The 22,547-nt window shown below is 40.4% G+C and overlaps 1 protein-coding gene across 1 annotated transcript in view; it reads right to left on the reverse strand.

The window, feature by feature from the left end:
- Positions 1-21,273, reverse strand: part of carmil2 (capping protein regulator and myosin 1 linker 2) — a 151,205-nt gene extending 129,932 nt beyond the window's left edge. Inside the window, exons 1-3 of the mRNA XM_073069923.1 lie at positions 21,206-21,273; positions 11,830-11,921; positions 1,328-1,378 (exon numbers count right to left, since the gene is read on the reverse strand). Of these exons, the coding sequence (XP_072926024.1) occupies positions 1,328-1,378; positions 11,830-11,921; positions 21,206-21,245 (183 nt within the window). The 5' untranslated portion in view covers positions 21,246-21,273. The remainder of the gene's footprint in view (positions 1-1,327; positions 1,379-11,829; positions 11,922-21,205) is intronic.
- Positions 21,274-22,547: the final 1,274 nt, after the last annotated feature.

Consider the following 22,547-nt stretch of genomic DNA (forward strand, 5'->3'; position numbering starts at 1 on the left):
CGACAGTGACTGAAATCATCAGCAGCAATACAGAGAGGAGATAGAGACGCTGTCAGACGGGGTGAGAATGCCGACAAGTCAAAAGAGACGATTGTGGCCTTCAAGAAAGCATAGATGGACCACTCTCCATTGTACATCAATGGCTCTGCCACAGAGAGAGTGAAGAGCACAAAGTTCCTGGGTGTGCACATGACACCCGAGCTAACCCGGACCCACGACACCTCGTCACTAGTCAAAATGGCACAGCAGCGTGAGGAGATTGGGGCATGCGAGGCTCCCCGCCCCCACTCGAACAACGTTCTACCGGAGCACCAGCGAGAGTGTCCTGTCTGGCTGTAGCATTGTGAGGTACGGAAGCTGCAAAGCATCACACCACAAGATCTTACAGAGAGCAGTAAAAACCACCGAGAGCATCCTCGTAGTCTCCCACCCCCTATTTGTGAGATTTACCAGAGCATGGTAGATGAAGAGCCCAAAACATTGTGGAGGACCCCTCCCACACCCCTTTGATTCACTACTGTCAGGAAGGAGGTACAGGAGCATCAGGACTAGAAGCAGCTTCTTCCCTCGGGCCGTGAGACTAATGTACACCCTGCCACCACCGAGCTCTCGTCCCTAGGATAGTGAGTCGTTAACTCTACTGTTTACCTGCGCTGCGCTTTACTACAGGCATTTTAATTATATTTTATTAACTTACTTAGAGTATAATATTTTGGTTTATGTGCTGTGTGTGAGATATAACGTGTGGGTGCATTGTGGTCAGTAAGAACATTGTTTCATTTGCTTTTATATCTGTACAGTCAGGCAACAATAAACTTCACACTGACTTTTAGAAAACTCAAATTTATCAAATACTCTTTCAGATGGTCAAATATTGAGGAAAAAATAATTATAAAGGCAACCATAAGGCAAAGTTTCGGGGTAAGGAGTAAAGAGTTAAAAGAAGATAGTAGTGGGCCAAGATGCCAGTTTCTGCGCCCCCAGTGACTCTATTTTAATTTACTTTATCCAGAGGAGAGTGAAGTGACTGCAATACACCACCTTGGCAAAGGTGCTACCTGTGTAATTTTAATATACTTCACAATCATCTGGCTGGATATTTCTCAAATGCAACGATCACTTAATAGAGGGAAAAAAATCAATAAAATATCGATCACATTTACCACACTGGATAATCGCTCACAGGCTTTGGGGCACTGTCATATTAAAGTAGATCGACTTTTAGCTAAACCGTTTAAATATTAAAATGATCAAAAGCAGTGTGAAGAGCTGCAGCATGCAAAGAATGGGAAAAGAGAGAAGACGGTAAAAAATCTCTAGAGCTTACCTTAGTAGGAATCCGGTTGGGCAATAAGAACGCCCGCCATGCTGTACAGGCCTGAAACGTGAAGAAGCATGCCAGTAAGTTACAGATCGAAAACCAGCTGCCGGAGAGACAAAATACACAAAACAGGAATGGCCAGGAAAATATCCAATGTCCCAATCAGCCTACGTAGACCCTGACCCTTTATTCCAACATAACTCTGCCTTATCACAAGTGAAATAACAAGATCTAAGCTCATGCTCCTCTCCGACTTTCTCATAAATATGAGTAGTTGATCTAAATTAATTAACCAAACTCTAATATTTTAATTACAGATGTTTTGCTATGACAAACATTTTCCATGTTGTGGTAGCCCCTCATTTTGCCCATAATCCAGCTGGGTTGTCAAAGGAGCGCAGATCCTTGTTGTTGCTCATTCAACTCATGTACTTCATATTAAGGCTGACAAAAGGGTGAACAATTAATGACATTTTAATGAATAAAACTACATAACTTTCTGCAAGCTATCAAACTCTAAACCACATTATAAAGCATACATGACTTTGTAAATCATCCTTAGTCATTTTAAGTAAGCACAAATTGCCAATAGCAAAAAAGGAAAGTGAAAGCACTAGCTTTAACCAGTATTTTAAGGGGAAGTAAAGGGAAGCTTTTAGGGCAGTAATTCCAATGCTTAGTGCATTCATGGCTGATGGGACAAAGAAAAATGAAAACACAAAATAAATCCAAGTCGGAGGAACACATGTTTTGGATGGCTGTACGAATAGAATAGATTATAGAGATTGAGTTGGGAGATCATGAAGCCATTTGAACAAGACGAGAAAAGTTATCAAGAGATTTATTCAACTTGAGGCCTTGGGTTATTTTTGGCTTTTACTCTTTAGCAGTATCCTGAAGACCCAGATCCCATCAGCAATTTTTTGCTTTCCAATATCATCACAACCAATGACAAGGACTTTGATTTTCCCAACTTAACATAATTGCCACAGACAGTGCAAAGCATACTTTCCATGTTCTACTTTTGTCCAGTACCAAGTCATTGAGTACACAAACATACACCTCCAAATCTGCAATTGGGAACTGACAGCATAGCCATGATCACCCGTACAACCATTCTGACAAAATAAAAGCACAGGCCAATCGAGCTTTAGTGTAAACTCTTCACCTATATTTCACCAGTATATTATTGTTAAGCTGCAAACATCACCCTTTCTAGCCTAGGACAAAAGAAATACTGTAGGGGTGCTTAGTTGCAAATTACACAGCTCCCTGCTGCTTTCTGCTTCATCCTGACTTGTCCAAGATATTCCCAATACAAACACAAGGCCTCATCTCTGTTTCTTATATTTCAAAATTATAAATTGCTCAATCCGGTTTCCTATAAAGCCGATTGAAGAGTTCAAGCATTTGCAGAAATTGTTCTTAACTGTATTAAATCAACGTCATTCAAAATGACAGCCTTTGATGGATGTATTATAAAACTAGCAAAACTAGTAATTTTCTCCCAGCCAACTGTAAGTAGAACCTTAATTTAATTTTCAAGTTCAATCTCCTGGAGTTTTGATTGTCTAAAAGCTGTAAGTTTGCAGATAGCAATCTTAAGGATACGATGCACTTGTCTAGCCAACAATCACCAAAAATATGATTCATAAACAATCAACTGAAATAATTCATGGAAATCATTTCCAGAAAAGTCATCCGATTAATCTCAGAAAACATCTCAAAGGGGATACAGAGAAGTTTAGTTGGAATCAGCAATATGTACTCCAATTGTTTTATCATTAACAAACCTTGAACATCTCCAACTTTGTTAAAGCTTTGTGATTAACTGTTTACTCACTGTCTAAATTAGTCAGTCAGGGTGCTGTCAATTGTGCCTCTGTAGAAAGGTCTTAGGATTTGGGGGCCCATACCAAACTTCCTCAACCGTCTGAGTTGAAAGAGGCTGTTGTGCCTTTTTCACCACACAGCCAGTGTGTACAGACCATGTGAGATCCTCGGTGATGTGGATGCCGAGGAACTTGAAGCTGTTCACCCTCTCAACGCCAGATCCATTGATGTCTATAGGGGTTAGCCCATCTCCTTTCCTCCTATATTCCACAAGCAGTCCCTTTGTTTTTGCGACATTGAGGGAGAGGTTGTTTTCTTGACACCACTGTGTCAGAAAGGTGACTCCTTCCCTGTAAGCCACCTCGTTATTGTTTGACATTAGGCCAATCAATGTAGTGTTGTCAGCAAATTTAATTAACAGCTTAGAGCTGTGGGTGGTGACACAGTCATGGGTATACAGGGAGTAAAGGAGTGGACTTAGTACACAGCCCTGAGGGGCACCTGTGTTGAGGGGCAGAGGGGTGGAGGTGAGGGAGCCCACTCTTACCACCTGCTAGCAATCTGTCAGGAAGTCCAGGATCCAGCTGTACAAGGTAGGGTCAAGACCAAGGTCTCTAAGCTTTCTGTCGAGCCTGGATGGAATTATGGTGTTGAATGTTGAACTGTAGTCCAAGGACAGCAATCTCACATAAGTAGGGCTTTCACTGGAGGCAATTAGATCTTCAGAAACAGCAAGCATTCAGCAGTCCCTTTACATTAGGATGCTTCATTTCTCAGATTGAAGAAATAACAAATTTTCTCATTAATCAGGATAATTTGGTAGAATGTTAAGTAATTGTCCAAAAGGGACTTCTCATTCCATTCTCTGGAGGTTTCTACAATGGACTATTCCAGTATATTTCCAGTAGATGAACTCAGCAGACTGTTTCAGGTCTATGACAGACATCACCTCACTAGCCCTACATTTACCTCTGGAGCATCTGGACAGTAAAGACACTAACACTACTGAGTTCAGCTCCACCTTCGTTACTATAATTCCAAGCAAACCCGTCTCCCACCTCCATTTCAACAGCTCTCTTTGCAACGGATCCTTGGCTTCCTGGCCAACAGACCACAATCAGTAAGGGTAAGAGGCAACACTTTTACCCCAGAAGTCTGCATCCTTGACTCCCCACCCCACTCCCCCCCCCCCCCCACACTCCGCTCCCGACGTACGCACGACACTTGGCCAGGTTGTGGTCTAACTCCATCTACAAGTTTGCAGATGGGGCCAGTGCAGTAGGCCGCATCTCAAACAGCATTAAACTGGAGTATAGGAAAGTGATAGAGAGCCTAGTGGTTTGCTGTCATGACAACAACCTTTCTCTCAGGGTCAGCAAAACAAAAGAGCTGGTCATTTACTTCAAGAAGAAGTGCAGATGCTCCTGCATCAAGTGGCACTGAGGTTGAGACGGTTGAAATCTACAAGCTCCTGGGAATGAAGGTCAAACCACATAGACTCCACAAGCAAGAAAGCTCAGCGGCACTTCTACTTCCTCAGGAGGCTAAGGAAATTTAACGTGTCCTCTCTGCCCATTACCAACTTTTAATCAATGCACCTTTTCCAGAAACTCTACCTGTGACCACAGATTTGGGGGCAGAGTTCAGCACATCAAGGAGTCAGCATCCCCTCCATGGACCCTATCTGCCTCAGTAAGCTAGCCACTAAAAGACTTCACCCACCCACCCTGGCCATTCTCTCCTTTGGCTTCATCCCATCCAGATGAAGATGCAAATGCTGAAAGCATGTACCAACAAAGACAGCTTCTTTCCCACTGCTATTGAAAGTGTGATAAGATAGGGTCTTGACCTCTATTTCCTTATGACCTTGCACCTTTTAGTCTATTTGCATTGCACCGTCTCGATAAATGCAACACTTCACTCTGCACTCTTTTTTAACCTTGTACTACCATGCACTGTTATAATGAATTGATCTGTATGGAAGGTGCTTTTTCCACTCTACCTCAGTACAAGTGACAATAATAAACCAATTCCGATCTAAAATTCAAGAATAAAATACTGCCTTTCAATTGTCTATTTGATCCATAATGTAGTTAGCTTAAAAAAAAATGTTCAGCCTATCATTCAAGTTGAACACGCAGAATTTTTCCCAAAATAGTCAGGCCTTCATATTTCCCTTTAACATACAAAAGCTTCCCAAGGCATTGCATAAATTATTACGATTGTTTTCCTATCTTTTAATATGCAATACCAAGACCCTGACACACAACTATAGATCTGTTTTATATAGGGTCATTCAGGAGGAGTTTCCCAGTAGCTGCATACTTCAACCACTTGGACTTTTCCCCCAGGGTGGAAATGGCTAATTCAAGGGGTGGGGGAGGTGGCATAACTTTAAGGTGATTGGGGGAAGGTATGGGGGGGGTGGTGTCAGATGTAGTTTTTTTTTACACGGAGAGTGCTAGGTGAGTGGAATGCACTGCCTGGTGTGCTGGTAGAGCAGATACATTAGGGATATTTAAGAGACTCTTAGATAGGATTAAAGAAAAATAGGATATGTAGGAGGGAAGGTTAGATTAATCTTGGAGTAGATTAAATGTCGGCGCAAATCATCGGCTGAAGGGCCTGTACTGTGCTCCACTGTTCTAGGTTCCAATCAATATATGGAGGCTCTCATTAAAAAAAGCTCGAGCATTCAGCTACAAAAATTGCAAGTAAATAGTTTAGCACATTTTCAACAAAAATCAAAATCCTGGACTATTTCCTAAAGGCATTAACACTGGTAATTTTATTCATTAATAAAAATAAAAATCTTGAAGAAAATATTTAGTGGTAGAATTTGGGGAAGTGATGTTATAAGAACAGAACAATGTTCAGTTAGGAACTTGAACTGCTCTGGAAAATGCGGGGCCTGAGAATAGTTACCAAGTTAAAGGCATTGTGGAATTCTTGCAGCTTCTGAAGGTCCGATTCCTGTTCTAATGGTTAATAGGACAGCTTAGTTACAAAGCCAACAAGTAAATAACAATCAAGAGTCTTTCGAAGGGTTTTGGCCTGAAACGTCATCTGTACTTTTTTCCATAGATACTGCCTGGCCTGCTGAGTTCCTCCAGCATTTTGTGTGTGTTGCAAGTAAATAACAATTGAGTTTAAAGTAATTCTGCACTTGTTGCCAAATGTCGTGCGGTTTTAGTAAATTTTAATGAGTTACACAAGTACAGTAGTACAATTGCTTATCTGTTTTTTTTTTTAGCTTAGAAGGCCCCTTGCAAGGAGCTTTAGAAATTGTGGTCACAGTCTTAACTTTTGTACAGTTATTTCAAATCTGGCACAGCATCTAGGTTCTGCTTAGAAAACCCAGGTATTGCAGTAACTGATATGATTGTTAATGCTTCCTGTAAAAGAAGAACAAAATCAGGGACACAAGTGCAGCTTTAACCTATGCTTTTCTCAACCTTTTGATCTTATTGAAATACGTGGAAGCTCTGCAACTACAGGAAAGCTAGGTGCCTTATTTCAAAGGTCAGGTGCTGCAATCTAAATATGAATATGCATGCAAATTAATGTAGTGGAAGTAATGCTTCATTGAGACACATTTTCAGCCAAAATAACCATTGTATATTCATTTGCTGCCATGCAACCTGATATTTGCATGCAAGAATATGTGCCACTTATTTTGAGCCATGAATATACAATATGATTAGCTCCACCTTTACTATATAAGGAAAGGTTTGAAAAGTAAGTGAAATCATAGGTTGAAGTTACACTTACACCTCCACTGTTTCAGCCACACTATCATCTCTGAATCTTATGAAATAGCAACAGATTCACTCTTTTACTGTGTGTTGCTCTTGTAATTAAAATAATACAACATGTGGACTGCATTTCCAAAGAATGACAAGATTAAGTTTACAGCAACTTTCCATTAATGTACTATAACAATGCTGCCCCTATACCAGCCTCAATACCTTTCTAATTCTCAGAAGTTATCATAGAGTGGAGCCACAAAGTAAATTGTGCTCATTACTGGTGTACTGGCATCATCGATACTGACAGTGGTTTGGGTAAGATATATATTCTTAGTCTGGTCTATTCACAACTCAGACAGATGACCTATTTATCTCTAGAGTTTGTTGGCACCAGGCCTAGCCATGCATTTATTAGGAACTACCACATTTGTAAACATCAAAAAGTCCGCTTGCCTTGCCTGAAATAAATGATTCTTCACGTGTACCAAATAATGGAAAGATAATGCCTTATTTGATTTCACTACACATTTTGAAAATGAAGCAAATGGAATCACTGAAGATTCCAACCCAGAAACAAAAAGTGACCAGGCTCGGAAGATGGCTTCTCCACTCAAAGCAACTTCGTTTCTTTTCTGGGGCCAGGAGAAGCAGGATGTAATGTTAAATCAACCTTATGGTCAGATCATCCATATTTAGTAAATATTAATAAAATTTTCAATTCCACGTTATTTTCACTGCAGGAATTAGGTGTGAAATGTATGTATGTGATTTGCAAATACGGTGGTAATCTGCACTTTTAGGAACTGAGTCTCTACATTCAGATGTCTTTATACATTCCGGTTTTTGCTCAGTATATATTTTAAAAGCACTGAAGACTGAGGATTTATATTTGGATTTCTGTACTGGCAAACTGATCTATTCAGTTAATTCAATGTCTGCTATCTAACACACCAGGTCAGTGTTGGTTGCCACATAATACTAAATTTTCCTTATGGACATCAGCTTTCAAGTTCACCCTCTCCCACGAGGTCTGAGATGGGAGCAGGATCATGACCGTTTCTTTCCTTCTCAAACTTCAGCACTTCAAATATTCTTTAAAAAAGAGGCTTTTCTTCCTAATATCAGAGCCTCACAATAAAAAAAAATTTGGCAATTCTTTAGCTACTTTGTGTATGAGCATTATCAGAACTTATTTCCTATCCATTACTTGGATTCTACTAAGCAAAATCAGAAATTCACTCAAGACACTCAATTCAATACTCCTGTCCAAAGCAGATAATGTAAATAAGTGCAAGAAACAATCTACCCTCACTCTTATTTCCATCAAAAGATCTCATAGATTCTGCACACAGACCCAAGCTGCGTAGATCACGACTCTGTGAATTTCATTTGTTTCACTGAAGGGTATAAAATGTTCACGATCATTCAGCACAAAAACTGGCTCAACACACTTAAGTCTACCAAACGCCAATCCTCTCAGCTCCCACTAGACACTACATGGGGCAAAATCCTACCCCCCCCCCCCACAAATCTTTGGGATGGCCAGAGGAGCTGGAATCCCTGAGGTCACTGGGAGAGTGTGCAAACTCTACACAGACAGAAGAGTTCAGAATTTAACCTGGATCACTGGAGCTCTGAGGCAACAGTTCTGGTGGCTCTGCCTCTGGACCACCGTAAATCCCATTTCAAAAGAGATTAAACTAGAGACAGACTTAGCGACCTATGGTAGCTCTATCATCAACATGTCAAGTCTACTCTGATCACTCAACCCTCCTCTGCTTTTCTTCTCAATCCATGTCATTCAACATTCACAAAAATCTGTCACAGCTTAAGAGGCTGAATTGAGTCAGCTGTGGCTATTAGTTCCAAAGGGAACTACCAATGTTTCGCTGTCCGTAAGCACGGGGGCCCGCTGCAAACACGTGATGAGCTGAGGGAAAGTTGCTGGCATATACATCCCTCCGTAATACCTCTGCAGTGTAGCCATGTTAGTGTAAGGATGGTGCTTAGGAGAGGGCACCTTTTCGTTTTTCTTACTTTAATGATTTTAGTTAGTTCTTGGTGTTTTAATGGTTAATTATTTACTTTAATAATTTTTAATTATTTAATTCTCATTTTTAAACATTTGCAGTGGGGTTTTTTTAAGAGTTTCCAAATGTTACAGAGTTACAAGCTTACTCATCATCGAGGCCTTTTAAGCCTGGTTGGATGCCAGTTCGGGAGGAAGGGGCGGGCAGCTCACTGGGCCCCTGCATCCAGCTCAGGACACTGGAGGTAAGTAGGGACAATTCAGGCCAATTTAATCCAGAGATTCAAACAGATTCATGATTGTCAGAAACAAAAACCCTCATCGTGTCAGTCTACCTTCTGATTACGGACCCACTTCCTGACTCTCCTGGCTGGGGAAACAACATTATGGTATCTACTCCATAAAGCAGACACAGTATTTTTAATTTGAGAAAGACGTTCTTTTTGTTCTTCTAAATCACAGACAATGCTCCATCATTATCTTGAAACATCTTCTAAATCTGAGGAAGAAATCTAGTGAGCCTCCAAGGCAAAATATATCCTTCCTTCAATAATAATACCAGAACTCTATGCATTGCTCTTAGTGTGGTCTCAACATCCAGTACAAAGGACATCAGACAACCTTTGGCAGGATATTCCAAGATATTTTGAAACAATTAAAATACTACAAATTTTTGAAAGTAACTATAATTTTTTTTTTTAATTTTAATGTTAAAGCACCGAGGAAGTTATTAAAAAATTGAAGTTTCAGATGGGTTTCGGAATTAACTTTGTTACTTGTTTTGGAGATGCTGCCTGACCTGCAGTTGAAAGATATTTGCATCTACTGTTTTTAATTTCAGATGTGCAGCAACTGCAGCCTTCTGAATTTCATTGGCTGTAGAAAGACTTTCCTCTGTACTTCATCTCTTTCGCAACATTCTTTTTGAATCTAGTTCTTTCCTGGCGTATCGGCTGAACAAACTCTCCCCGGGCTTCAAGCCAGGTACAGTTATAGATCATAACCAGCATTTTGATGACAAACTCTACCATCTTCTTCAAAGGTGACTATTTCCTGTAACAAAAATACCCAAGTTTCTGATGTGACGCATTTCTTGGAATGAAAATAAGGAACAGCCTGACAGAAAATGCATCGTGATTTCCCTTTTCTTATTTATTTTCTCTTGCCTCTCAGAAAAGATATTTAAACTGAAGGAACTGTATATAGCTGCCAATTTCAACTATCTTGTCACCTGGTTGTTGGATGATAAACCTAAACAGCCTTGTCAGATGCATGATTTAGTCATGTCCTCTTGCAAAAACTCTTAGCTAGCAACACCCTGTTTTTTATTCACTCCTTAGCCTGGGTTTCTGCGTTCATTCGATGCATTCCTATCATGTCCTGAGTGAGATCAATAAACTCAGTACAGTCCAGAGAGAATCAAAGACCTGTGGTTGAGATCTTATAGTAAATTCTCTGTTATTTGCACCTGCTTTTTTGATAAGTTCTGAATAGCTAGCAAGATGTAAATTCGTGTGCATGTTCTCAGAAAGCTAAAAACAGGAATTCACTGAAGCATTTTAAGGATTTGAAACAAATCATTTTAAGCACTATGATGAATGCAAGTGATAAGTTGAAATTATATATTTAAATTTACATTTCCCTGTAATTTACATAGAATAGCTCTGTCCAGGCTCTTCGGCCCACCCTAAGGTCACACCTCCCCCCCCCACGTTGCCCTCTATTTTTCTTTCATCCACGTGCCTATCTATGAGTTTCTTAAATGTCCTGAATGTATGAGATTTTATCACCAGCCCTGGCAGCATGTCCATGCACTCACCAGTATCTGTGTAAAAACCTACCTCCAACATCCTCCCTATACTTCCCTCCAATCACCTGAAATTATACCCTCTCATATTAGTCATTTCTTCCCTAAGAAAAAGGTGCTGGCTGTCCACACTCTCAATGTCCCTTATCACCTCATACTCCTCTACCAAGTCACCTTTCACCCACCTTCACTGCAAAGGGAAAAGCCTAGTTTACTCAATCTATCCTCATAAGACATGCTCTCTAATCTAGAAAACATCCTGGTAGATTTCCTCTGTACACTATCTAGAGCTTCTACATCTTTCCTATAATGAGGGGACTAGAAATAAACACAATACTCCAAATGTGGTCTAAGCAGAGTTTCATGGAGCTGCAACATTACCTTGCCAATGCAAAATCACCTTTTTAGCCAGTTTATCAACTTCATTGATAACATTGAGTCCAAGATCCCTCTGTTCCTCCACGCGGCAAAGAATCCTACCATTAATCCGGTAGTCCTTCTTCAGGTTCTGCCTTCCAAAGAGCATCCCTTCACGTTTTTCTGAACTGAACTCCATCTGGCACTTCTCCGACCAGGCCTGCATCCTATCAATGTCCCCTCGTAACCTATGATAATCTACTACACCATCCACAACACTACCAACCTTCATGCCGTCTGCAGACCTACTAACCGACCCATCCACTTCCTCGTCCAAGTTACTTTTACGAATCACAAACAGCAGATAGATCCTTGCAGGTCACCACTGGATGCCAGTCTCCAGGTAGAATGTGCTCCATCTACCGTTATCATGTCCACTGCTCTAACTCTTATTGTCTGCGTGCTTTTTCCAGTGGAGGCAAAAAGTGCCATCCTATCATCTACCAATGGAGATCAAAGTAAGAACACTGAAGCTGAGTTTCACCGTGTAATTGGCAAGGATCCCAGCATATTGAGGCATTATAAACAATGCCTAATTGAGTACAGGAAGACAGGAACAAAACATTGCATATTCCTTCAATGAGCTGTCACCACTTCCTTAATGATACCTTTAAAACCCAATACTCCATGATAGCAATACTTGTCAGACCATCTCAAGTAATGAAGAACATACCAATATTTTTTCTTCTGATTTACACTTCACTGTTGATTTCACTTTCTTCATAAACTCTACTTTCTTTGGCTGTAGAATCTTGGTTATATGTTCTGTAAGCAAACAAAATTCCATGAAGTGCCGCTGGAAGAGATGAAATTTCCCAATTTACAACCGAGATAATGGACCCCCTCATTTAGAAACAGGCTGTTCATATTATCGCAGACATATTGTATATAAATGGTTAAATATTGTTATTAAAGTTGCAGGATGAAGCAGAGGCGAAGACGAAGTGCTTTTTCAACTGATATGCAATAGGGACAGATTCCACTTTGATGGTTGAAAGATCAGAGGCACCCATGTACAGGAAATCACGAGCCTAGCGTAGCAGTTAGGTGCATGGTATGGTCTGATAATTGTTTATCAGTCTGGGGTGGATAGATTCAGGTTCAAAACGAGGAAACTTTTGAAATAAATGGACATATATCCCCTTTCAGAGTTATCGAGAGGAGACAACCCAACATTTGGATTCTTTGAACAGCTATATTGGATTTTTCCCAAAGGACAATAAATGCGATTGTTTCACCAGGATAAGGTAGGAAAGCTGCCACTTCAAAGCCATCCTGGCAGCAAACATGGCTGGCTGTGTTCAGATTTAAATTTATTTATCACAGTGAAATGTGTTGTTTGCGTAAACAACCAATACACTCAAAGGTGCAAGTGGCACCACATACTCCAGCTGCAATGTTCAGCAGAACCGTGCTGACATGCAGCAAGCTCTCGGTGCCAACAATGTTGTCAGGCAGAGACCCACTACTGTCTGCTGAGTTATTTTATTCTTGGCTCGTGCTGCCAAATCTGGCACACATACTTCTGTAAAAAAAAAACCCACTTCCTGCTGCCACAAGTACTTTGCATTGAATTTACCAGCATAATATTTAATGACAAAACATCGACGTATAGATAGATAGATACTTTATTCATCCCCATGGGGAAATTCAACATTTTTTCCAATGTCCCATACACTTATTGTAGCAAAACTAATTACATACAATACTTAACTCAGTAAAAATATGATATGCATCTAAAATCACCCTCTCAAAAAGCATTAATAATAGCTTTTAAAAAGTTCTTAAGTAGTTTACTTAAATACATTGAGTCCTAACCCCGGCACTTTAACCTATCTTACTCCTGGCGGTTGAATTGTAAAGCTGAATGGCATTGGGGAGTATTGATCTCTTCATCCTGTCTGAGGAGCATTGCATCGATAGTAACCTGTCGCTGAAACTGCTTCTCTGTACTTGCGTCAATTTTTGACATGCTCAAGAGAACAATATATGACTCATTCGTTCTGGGCAACAGAGATATAGCAGAAGCTGTGGACAATTACGGTCAATGTCACAGCAAAACTTCAGTTTCTTTATTAATTTGGGACTGGGATACGAGAAGCTCTCTAAACTATAGCCAAGGATGCTCGCTGGCTGTTTCAGAGGCTTCTATAGAGGAAGCATAGAAGCAGAAGTAGCCCTCACGTGACAAAAATACCTCGATATACTGCAGATACTCTAACAATACTTAAAAAGTATCTGAATAAGCATTTGAATCACTAAGGTAGATGCAGATTTGGACCAACTGCTGGTATGTAGGATTAGTTTTGATTGATCAATGTTCAGCATGGATTCAAAATGCAAATTAAATTTATTATCAAAGTATGTATAACGTTTCTGTACACTCCCTTTAGATTCTTTGGCTTGCAGGCTTTTACAGGCAAAAATAAATAAATTATATACAAGTAAGTAGGCGGGCAAAGACTGACATACAACCCAATGTGCAAAAGAAGATGAACTGTGCAAATTAAAAATTATTCTGAGAACGTGAGTTGAAAGGAGTCATGAAAGTAAGTCGGTGGTAGAATCAGTTCCCAGTAGTGGTGAGTTGAGTTATTCGCACCATTTCAAGAGCACGATGCTTGTAGACTAATAACTTTACCTGAACCTGGGCGCGTGGGACATAAGCCTTCTGTATTCCTGCCTGATGGTAGTAACATGGCCTAGATGGTGGGGGTCTTTGATGACAGATGCTGCTTTCTGTGGCTGCGTTCCATGTAAATGTACTCAATGGTGGGGAGGGCTTTGCCTGTGATGGACTGGGCTGCATCCAGAACTCTCTGTGGCCTTTCTCTTTCCTGGCCATTGCTGTTCCATAAAGGCTCGTGATGCAACATACAACTCTCCACTGTGCACCCATAGAAGTGTCAACATTTTTGATGACATGCTGAATGAATGCAAACTTCTAAGAAAGCAAAGGCGCTGCCATGGGTTTTGTGAGCCAAAGAGCTTATTTCTGTGTTACATTACTCTAGTTTCACCTAAGATGAGCATGAACCTATGTTCAACTGCAACAACTTCATTAAGTATCTCTGCTCAAACCCTGAAAAGCTATTGAAACAGTTAATTGAAACGTTCACCAGCAATTTATAATGTATGTTTATAAATGTATGTTTAACTTCTATTTTTGCACAAGGCTTGTTAATTATTTTTAAACGCTTTAGTATGACATGCTAAAAACGGAAGTTGATCAATCCTTGAAGATGCTGTCATTTTTCATTGGCGTTAATGGGATGTGCTTCCATTTTCATTCTCTGTTGCAATGTCATCTCCTCATCTCAGTGTGCTTCTGCAGAAGTACCTTATTTTGGTTATGCTGAAATGACAAACTGTATAGCTCTGCTCCATCACTCCCTGGCAATTTGCCATTATGAAGCACATACTCATTTATATTGTTGTATTAAATACTCGCTCTCTGGTGGTGTAGTGGCATCTGCACTGGATTTCGGGGCAGGTGGTCCCAGGTTCAAATCTGGCCATAATATATACATACGAGGGGTGATTGATAAGTTCGTGGCTTACGGTAGAAGGAGTCAATTTTAGAAAACCTAGCACATTTATTTTTCCTACATTTACACATTTAGTCCAGCGGTCGTGGAGGATACAGATCCCTTCTTTGTAGAAGTCGGCGTCTTGGACTTCCAGAAGTCCACAGCGGGGGTGATTGATAAGTTTGTGGCCTAAAGTAGAAGGAGATGAATTATACAGCTCTCGTTACAGGCACGTGCAGTTCAACTCTTTGAATGATTATGCAGAAAGTTTGAAGTTAATAACGACCACGACCGCTGGACTAAGTGTGTAAATGTAGGAGGGGACTATGTTGAAAAGTAAATGTGCTAGGTTTTCTACCTTAGGCCATGAGATTATCAATCACCCCTTGTACACGTATGTACACATACACAATATACACAGTATAATGCCCAAATGGCCCAGTGGAAACCACAAGCCCGCATCAAGAAATATGGCAAGAGGAAATTGAAAGCAATCCTGATGTGTGTTAACTTCTGCCAAAGCAGACTGCTGTAATCATCAGAACTGCTGTTGGAAAACGAGATCTCCAAGATCCTCAGTCAGGAAAGAAAACTGAAAATCACTGTAATCAATAGGGGCTGCAGAGTGCATGAAACTGAGTAACTTACCACCAGTGACATGTATGTAACATTGATGGAAGTTCAAAGCTCTCTTAAACTATTTGTGCTCTTGTATTCTTTGGTCAAAGCTACTTTAGTTATAATGCAGCAAATCACAGAACTCAAACACGACGTGATCTCTTATCCTTACTCTCCTTCACTTTCGTACAACCAAAGGGCCAAATTTTGCATTACTTTATCCTCATAGTCACAAGCTTGCATGATTACACCAGTGGCATTTGGCAGTGATCTGTTCTGGGACCTGCTCTATGATTTTTTTCTATAAATGACTTGGATGAGGGAATGGAAGGGTGGGTTCGTAAGCGTGCAGATGATATGAAAGCTGGTGGTGTTGTGGATAGTGTAGCAGGTTACAATGGGACATTGACGGATGCAGAACTGTGCCGAGAAATTGCAGATAGAGTTCAGTCCAGAAGAATGTGAAGTGATTCACTTTGGTTCCATAAGGTTGTTAAAGCCAGAGCAGGTAGTGGTGATAAGGTCCCAGTACCCATTAAATGGTCCCAATGGCGTGTGTCTCAACAATCTCTAACAACTACATCCAGCTCCTGGCCTTCATATTGGCTTAGCTACTAAGCCGGGCAGAACTGTTTCTACTGAAAGAACAGGTTGCTGGCACCTTAAAATCATTCACTTTTTCTTTCAGACAAGAGATTATCTACAGAAAAAAAACATCATTGTTAACTGATTTCTACAGTTCTGACATAGAAAAGAGGGTGTTTTGTTCTAAGGGTGAAGTTTCCATCAGTGCTTTTTACAGCATCCTGAGGGAATGTTCTTGTGGAGAGGCTGAGCAGCTGGGAAGGGTCTGGGAGGGAGAGCCGGGCGTAGAGATTACAGCTGAAACATGGGAAGACATCTGTGATAATCCAAAGAAAATTTCAGTTTGTAATAGAACTAAAGCATTGCAACTCAAAATTCTGCATAGAGCCCATCAGACTCCAAATCGTCTCTCGAAATTTAAGACGGCATTTCTCCAATCTGTTCTAAATGTAAAGTAAATACTGGAACTTTCACCCACTGTTTTTGGACTTGTCCCAAACTTCAGGCTTACTGGAGTGATATTTTGGGTGAAACGGAGAAGATTCTGAAGATGGAGTTTGAACTGGACCCAGTGTCTTTTCTCTTAGACTTACCCAACAGTCGTATTATTAATGCACATCAGAAAAAACTCTTTAACATCCTGACTTATTGTGCGAGGGAGAACATTTTATTTTGTTGGATATCCGATAAGGCCCCTGGACTTCTTGGTTGGCATAAATTAACCATGGAATACATTCCTTTGGACTTTTTGACATGTATGATACACTCAAAAACAAATAGTTTTCATAAAACATGGCAGCCTTTTCTGCAGTATGTAGATGTAAACCTGTCTGCTATACTAATGGGGCTTTTGTATAGGATGTTGTGGTGATGTCTATATTTTGATGGACGTGTTCTGATAGCTGATATCTGTGAGGGGAAGAAATGTAAATGTAAATGTATCTGGAAATGGAAAGTTTTGTTATGCTGAGCAAAAAAAAAAAATTAAATGAACTCATTCACTTCAGCCATTGTTGACAGCTCATCTAGGAGAAGGAAATCTTTGATCTCAAACCAATGCTGCCTTGCGGCTATACCCACTTATGGGGAAGGCTTCGGGATAAACCCCGAGGAAAATTCTGGTGCTGAAGTCCCTAAGGCAACCCAACATTGAGTCCAACGCTGACCGGCACCTCCTGCGACGCCGCTGGTGCCAAACCGTATCGGTCTCTGCTGTTCCTTTTTGTTCATCAGCTGTGGGGAGAGAGGGGAGCCAGCTGCACGGGCAACAGCTTGCCCTCCATATCGGACTGCCCTGGCTTCTGTATCTAGACAGCGAGGACACAATATCCATGGGTGACGCCGACCAGTGAAGGGCCTCCAATTGATCCACTTTGGAAGGTTGAATAGAGGGTTTGGAGGGCAGAGTACAGGGTTAATAGCAAGATTCTCAAAAGTGTGGAGGAACAGCGAGATCTTGGATTTCAAAGTTGCAATGCAAATTAATAAGGAAGTTAAGGTGGCGTAGGGGGTGTTGACCTCCATTCACTGGGGGATTGAGCTCAAGAGCCACAAGGTAATGTGCAGCTCTATAAAACTCTGGTTAGACCACATTGTGTTTTGCTCAGTTCTGGTTATTATAGGAAGGTTATGAAAACCTTGGAGAGGGTGCAGAGGAGATTTACCAGGATGATGCCTGGATTAGAGAGCATGATTTACGAACATATGTTGAGTGAGCTGAGGCTCTTCTCTTTGGAGAGAAGGGTGAGAGGTGACTAATACAGGTATACAAGATGATCATTGGTGGAAGTAAAGGCTGTCATAGAACATGGAACAGTGCAGGCACTTTGACCCATGATGATGTGACCACCTTTAATCTATGGCAACATTAATCTAACTCTTCCCTCTTACACAGCTCTCCATGTTTATTTTATCCTGTGCCTTGTTAACAGTCTCTAAAATAACCCTATGTATCTGTGTCTACCTTGAGGCCCCATGTGCCACCTAGGCACCAAGGGTTCAGACAATGACGAGACGATCTGTGTCTGCCACCACCCACGGCAGTGCGTTCCGTCCACCTCCTACATAGATCAAGTGGACAGTCAGAGACGTCTTCCCAGGACAGAAATGGCAAACACAATGGGGTGTAACTCATCTTTATGAGTTATGTAATTCATAGCCATTGCTCTTTCTTCAGCCTCCTGTACTCGTGTCCATGACAGGTAATGCACATGTGGAAGCTCCTTTGAGAGTGCAGGAAAATATCCTGCAAAGAGAATCTCGGAAACAACATCTTAGGCACTGGTTCAGTGAAGATGAACCCAACTGAGGAGGCGGTGTGGATATGCAGCAACCCACCAGAACAAGTGGGTAAGACCCTGGGCAGCACGACAGGACAAATGCCAGCTTACGGCAGCAATGAACTTCAAAGGCCCCGGAAACTAAAGGAGGCTGATTTATCAAGTAGTGTCTGAAGCACTATGCTACCCTTTAGCCAGTTCATTTAGAACATCGGGAAGTATGGGGAAGTCAAATCCAACTTGACATTTCTTTTTGCTAAGATTGGAGACCATTTGATCCAACATGGACAGGATAATTAGCTCCATCAACGACAGTGACCTCATCATTCTGCAACCTCCACTCCAAATTCAGCTTGCTAGTACATCAACTTGTGTTGTGGCACACAAGGACACATATCATCATGGTTTTGGAGGCAATGTTGACAGTGGTTCGCACAGCAGACCCGCCAGAGGGTTTGTTCCACAAAAGAACCATCCCCAGGATGACGCTATACCTGCTTATCGCAGATACATCGCTCGTATCCACGCAAATTTTACAAAGCCAGTCAGGCCAGGATGCTCAAGTTCCTAGTGATATCCTATACCTGGCCTTCTTGGTCCAGAACTGCTATCAATTGACCTCCACAGCGATCCAGCATTTTTAAAAGGAGGTCAAGATTTTTCCAACTCAAGCTGCAAATCCTGGCAATAGCACCTTAAAAATATGGAAAGTCAGGCTCTGGGGCCTAGCTCCAGGTCTTTCTTTATTGGTCAATGTTATTATTGGACGGCAATGTAACTGAGTAAATTGATAACTTTTTCTTCAGAATTTTATTAATTTTCTGTAGCAAAGTGAGTACAATCATAAATCTGAACAGAAGAAAAGTAATTATTTAGGTTATGGGAACAAAAATGATGATGTTCGCTCATGTGTGGATGTGAGGAATTAGACAGGAAAGGACAAAATCTGACTCCTTCACTTGTTGTTCTGCTGCTGGAGATACACGTGTGGCTTCAATGATGATAAAAGTTGTTGACCATACAGACAAGTACATTCCTCTGGGTTAGTCCTGGCGGAAGAGCTGCTCCAGCAGAGTTATCCCATTCTCTGTGGGCGCTTTTGGGTCATGATAGGGTAGTGACGGTGGCATCTAGTGTGCGTGCCTTCATGGATCAGGGTACAGAATGTAAATGTTAGGATGTTAAGTGCAACTTTACAAAACACTGATTAAATTTGCACAAAACAGGAAAATGTGGTTGTGCTGAAAAGAGAGTAGAGTTACCCATTTGTTGCCTGGATTAGATTTGTGGGGAGAGATTGAACAGGCTGGCTTTGCTTTTCCAGGAGTGAAGGAGGGTGAGGGATGACCAGATAATGGAACATAAAATCATAAGAGGCGTAGAAAGGTCGATTTTTTTTTTTAGCCTTCCTGGGAGTTTCAAAACAAGAGGACACAAGTTTCCAGTGTGAGTGAGGAAGAATCGTAATAGGGATTTGAGAGGCAAGTTTTCCTTTGCACAGATTAATTGATATCTGGAGCTTCCTGCCAGAGGACATGCTGGTAAAAGGTAAAAACTAGGCTCAAGAGACATTTAGACAGACAATTAAATATGGAAGAAAACAGACCTAGCATGGGTAAACAGGATTAGTGTTAAATGGGTTAGGCAAAAAGGTTGGCCAAGGGGCCCATTTCTATGCTGTACAACTGCAGTTCTATGGTAGAAGAGAACTTCTTTTGCCACGTGATAGGCAGATAAGAATCTGATGACCTGTTTGGAATAACATGACAAAATAAGCTTTGTCAAGGACAATACAGTCACGACAATCAAGTTCATGATAACTTTAGCTGAAATTACGCATGTGTCACCAACCTATCCGTTTGGACTTGGTTAGGTGCACTGAAGGAAACAGACACTATGCAACTGAATCTCTAACCCAAGATTTGGCTACATAGCCATCATTCCAAAAAAGTGGTAATATAAGCTCTGTAGATGTGTTGATAAATTTTAACTAAGTTTTATGTTGAAATATTTTATTTAAAGTTGCACAAAGAATATGCAAGGGTTAAATCGGGCCATTCAGCCTCCTGTGCCTGCTGTACCAGTCAACAAAATTACAATTGATCTTTTACCTTCCTGCATTTAATCTTAATACATTAAAGCACCTTAATATTTAAAAGACTATTGACCCATTTTCTGTCTCAGATATATTCAGGCACACTTGAGAAGTAAGTTTTAAAGATTCCCCACACTCTGGGTTACATCTTTTCCTGTAAGCTCTGCCCTGATAGACACACCTCTTATTTTAGAGCTTTAGACACCATATCCAGGGTTCATTGTTCACATTTACATGTTTCCTGTTGTTTATTATGAAAATAGTTTATTTCAATAAAACACTGAACGTTGTTCTCAATTTGGGTGTACAAACCTAACGTGCTTAACCTCTTTGTCTGACAAGCTTGCCATCCTGGTAAGTTAATGACAAAATGAATGATATCTAAATGAATAGAGTTCCTTTAAAAAAGTTGTTTTCAGTTAAAATTATATGTAAAGCATGAAATACATACAGTATATCCCAAAAAAACAATATTCAGGGTCTAAACATCACTCACACAGCAATGGGGGCAGGTAATCAATCTTAAATCAGATTTAAAAGTAGCACAAGGGCACCTTCAAACTAAATGTATCCTCATTATGCCGTAAAAAGGTAGAAGTTTAAGAGTGCTGATTCATCAAGTGAGCTTACTAAAGTATATATATATATTAAGCTTAAACCAAAGTTTTCACACTTTTAGCTAGCAAAATATTCATGAATATTCTCAATTTAAAACAAAACCAAAGAAATGCTCATTATATTTGTTTTTCAATTTGGATTTACTTTGCTCAGAGACCTAGCAGGTGTTGCTTTTGTATGTTGCAGGCTGAATCGTATGTCAGTTGCTCATATCCTTCATGCTTGCATTGTTAAAACACCCGAAAACTCAAAAACTCAACAGAAATTCGAAGGTGGTAGAGATAAAACTCTTCCTTTAGAATTAACTAAAGCCAAAATCATTACCTTGTAACTCTTCTGAAATATCTTGACTGGAGATAGCCATTTTCTAGTGACAACTTCAGTAGAGTGACTGAGAATGACAAATATCAATTAGAAGCAGCTTCACATCCTGCATTCGTAACCACACAACCCGAAAAGGAAACTGTGCTTTTTGAGAATATATTAAATCACCCAGAAATATTGGTGTGCTTCAACATTAATACTTAGCTGAACCATCATCAATCTATTCAATCAATTGTTACAGAAATCAGCTATGTGAGGTTTTATTCCTATTGTTGCTTCAGCTGTAAAAACACACATTGTTTCTGCTAATTATGGGTTCCATGCTCAGTTTTATTTCACTTGTTTGCTGGAGATGCTCCATTGGAACATCCCAAAAAGCACACAAAGCAAAACTGTAAACGTGAATTGTAAATGTAAGTATAAACAGATGCAGCCGTATACAAAAATGAGTGTTCATAAAATAACACAATGAATGGAGGCAGAAGCAAAGCTCGAATCAGAACCTGGTAGTTGAAATGACTACAAAATCTGTCATCACTCACCACCAATAACACCCCATGGGATACGCACGCGCGAGTAAGTTTGGAAATCCAGATACACTATTGTGCCACTTTCTCCAGTACAATACACAGAAATTTGTGATCTAATGAAGAATCTGTGATCTGGTGAGAACTTGGGGTATGCATCAACTACCCTTGCGAAGGAAACCTCGACGGAAAACTTTGCACTTTTTTACGTGATACATATAAAATCTTCATTATGTGCTAATTGTAACTTAACTACTTTATTGACCTAAAGTTATGATAAGTGCGTATTTCAGTTCTAACAGCACCTAAATGGATTTATCTTTAAGTGATTTATACTGGGTGGTAACAGCACAGTGGGCGGCACAATGCTTTACAGCAATCGGAATATTGGGATTCAATTTCAGCTGCTTTTTGTAAGAAGTTTGTAGGTTCTCCCCATGACTGCTTGGGTTTCCTCCAATGTGTACCAGTTTCCTCCTACAGTCCAAAAGATGCACTGGTTAGGGTTAGGAAGTTGTGGGCATATAACTACATAACTGGAAGCATGGTGACATTTGCAGGCTATCCCAGAACACCTTTGGATTGTACTCGTCTTTGATGCAAATATCACAGTTCACTGTATGTTTTGATGTATAAGTGACAAATAAAACTAACCTTTTAAATCTTTTCATATATTTGTATTTTCCACTTCCACTCTGATATCATTTGCTCCAATGCATGTTATGAATAATGCAAAGCACTGACATATTGCCTTGTTGCTTTGTTGCCAATATTCTTAGCTGTGACTGGTTGTTCAGCTAGATGACATCACAGTT

Source organism: Hemitrygon akajei, chromosome 17, assembly GCF_048418815.1.
Source record: "Hemitrygon akajei chromosome 17, sHemAka1.3, whole genome shotgun sequence".
Taxonomy (NCBI): Eukaryota; Metazoa; Chordata; class Chondrichthyes; order Myliobatiformes; family Dasyatidae; genus Hemitrygon; species Hemitrygon akajei.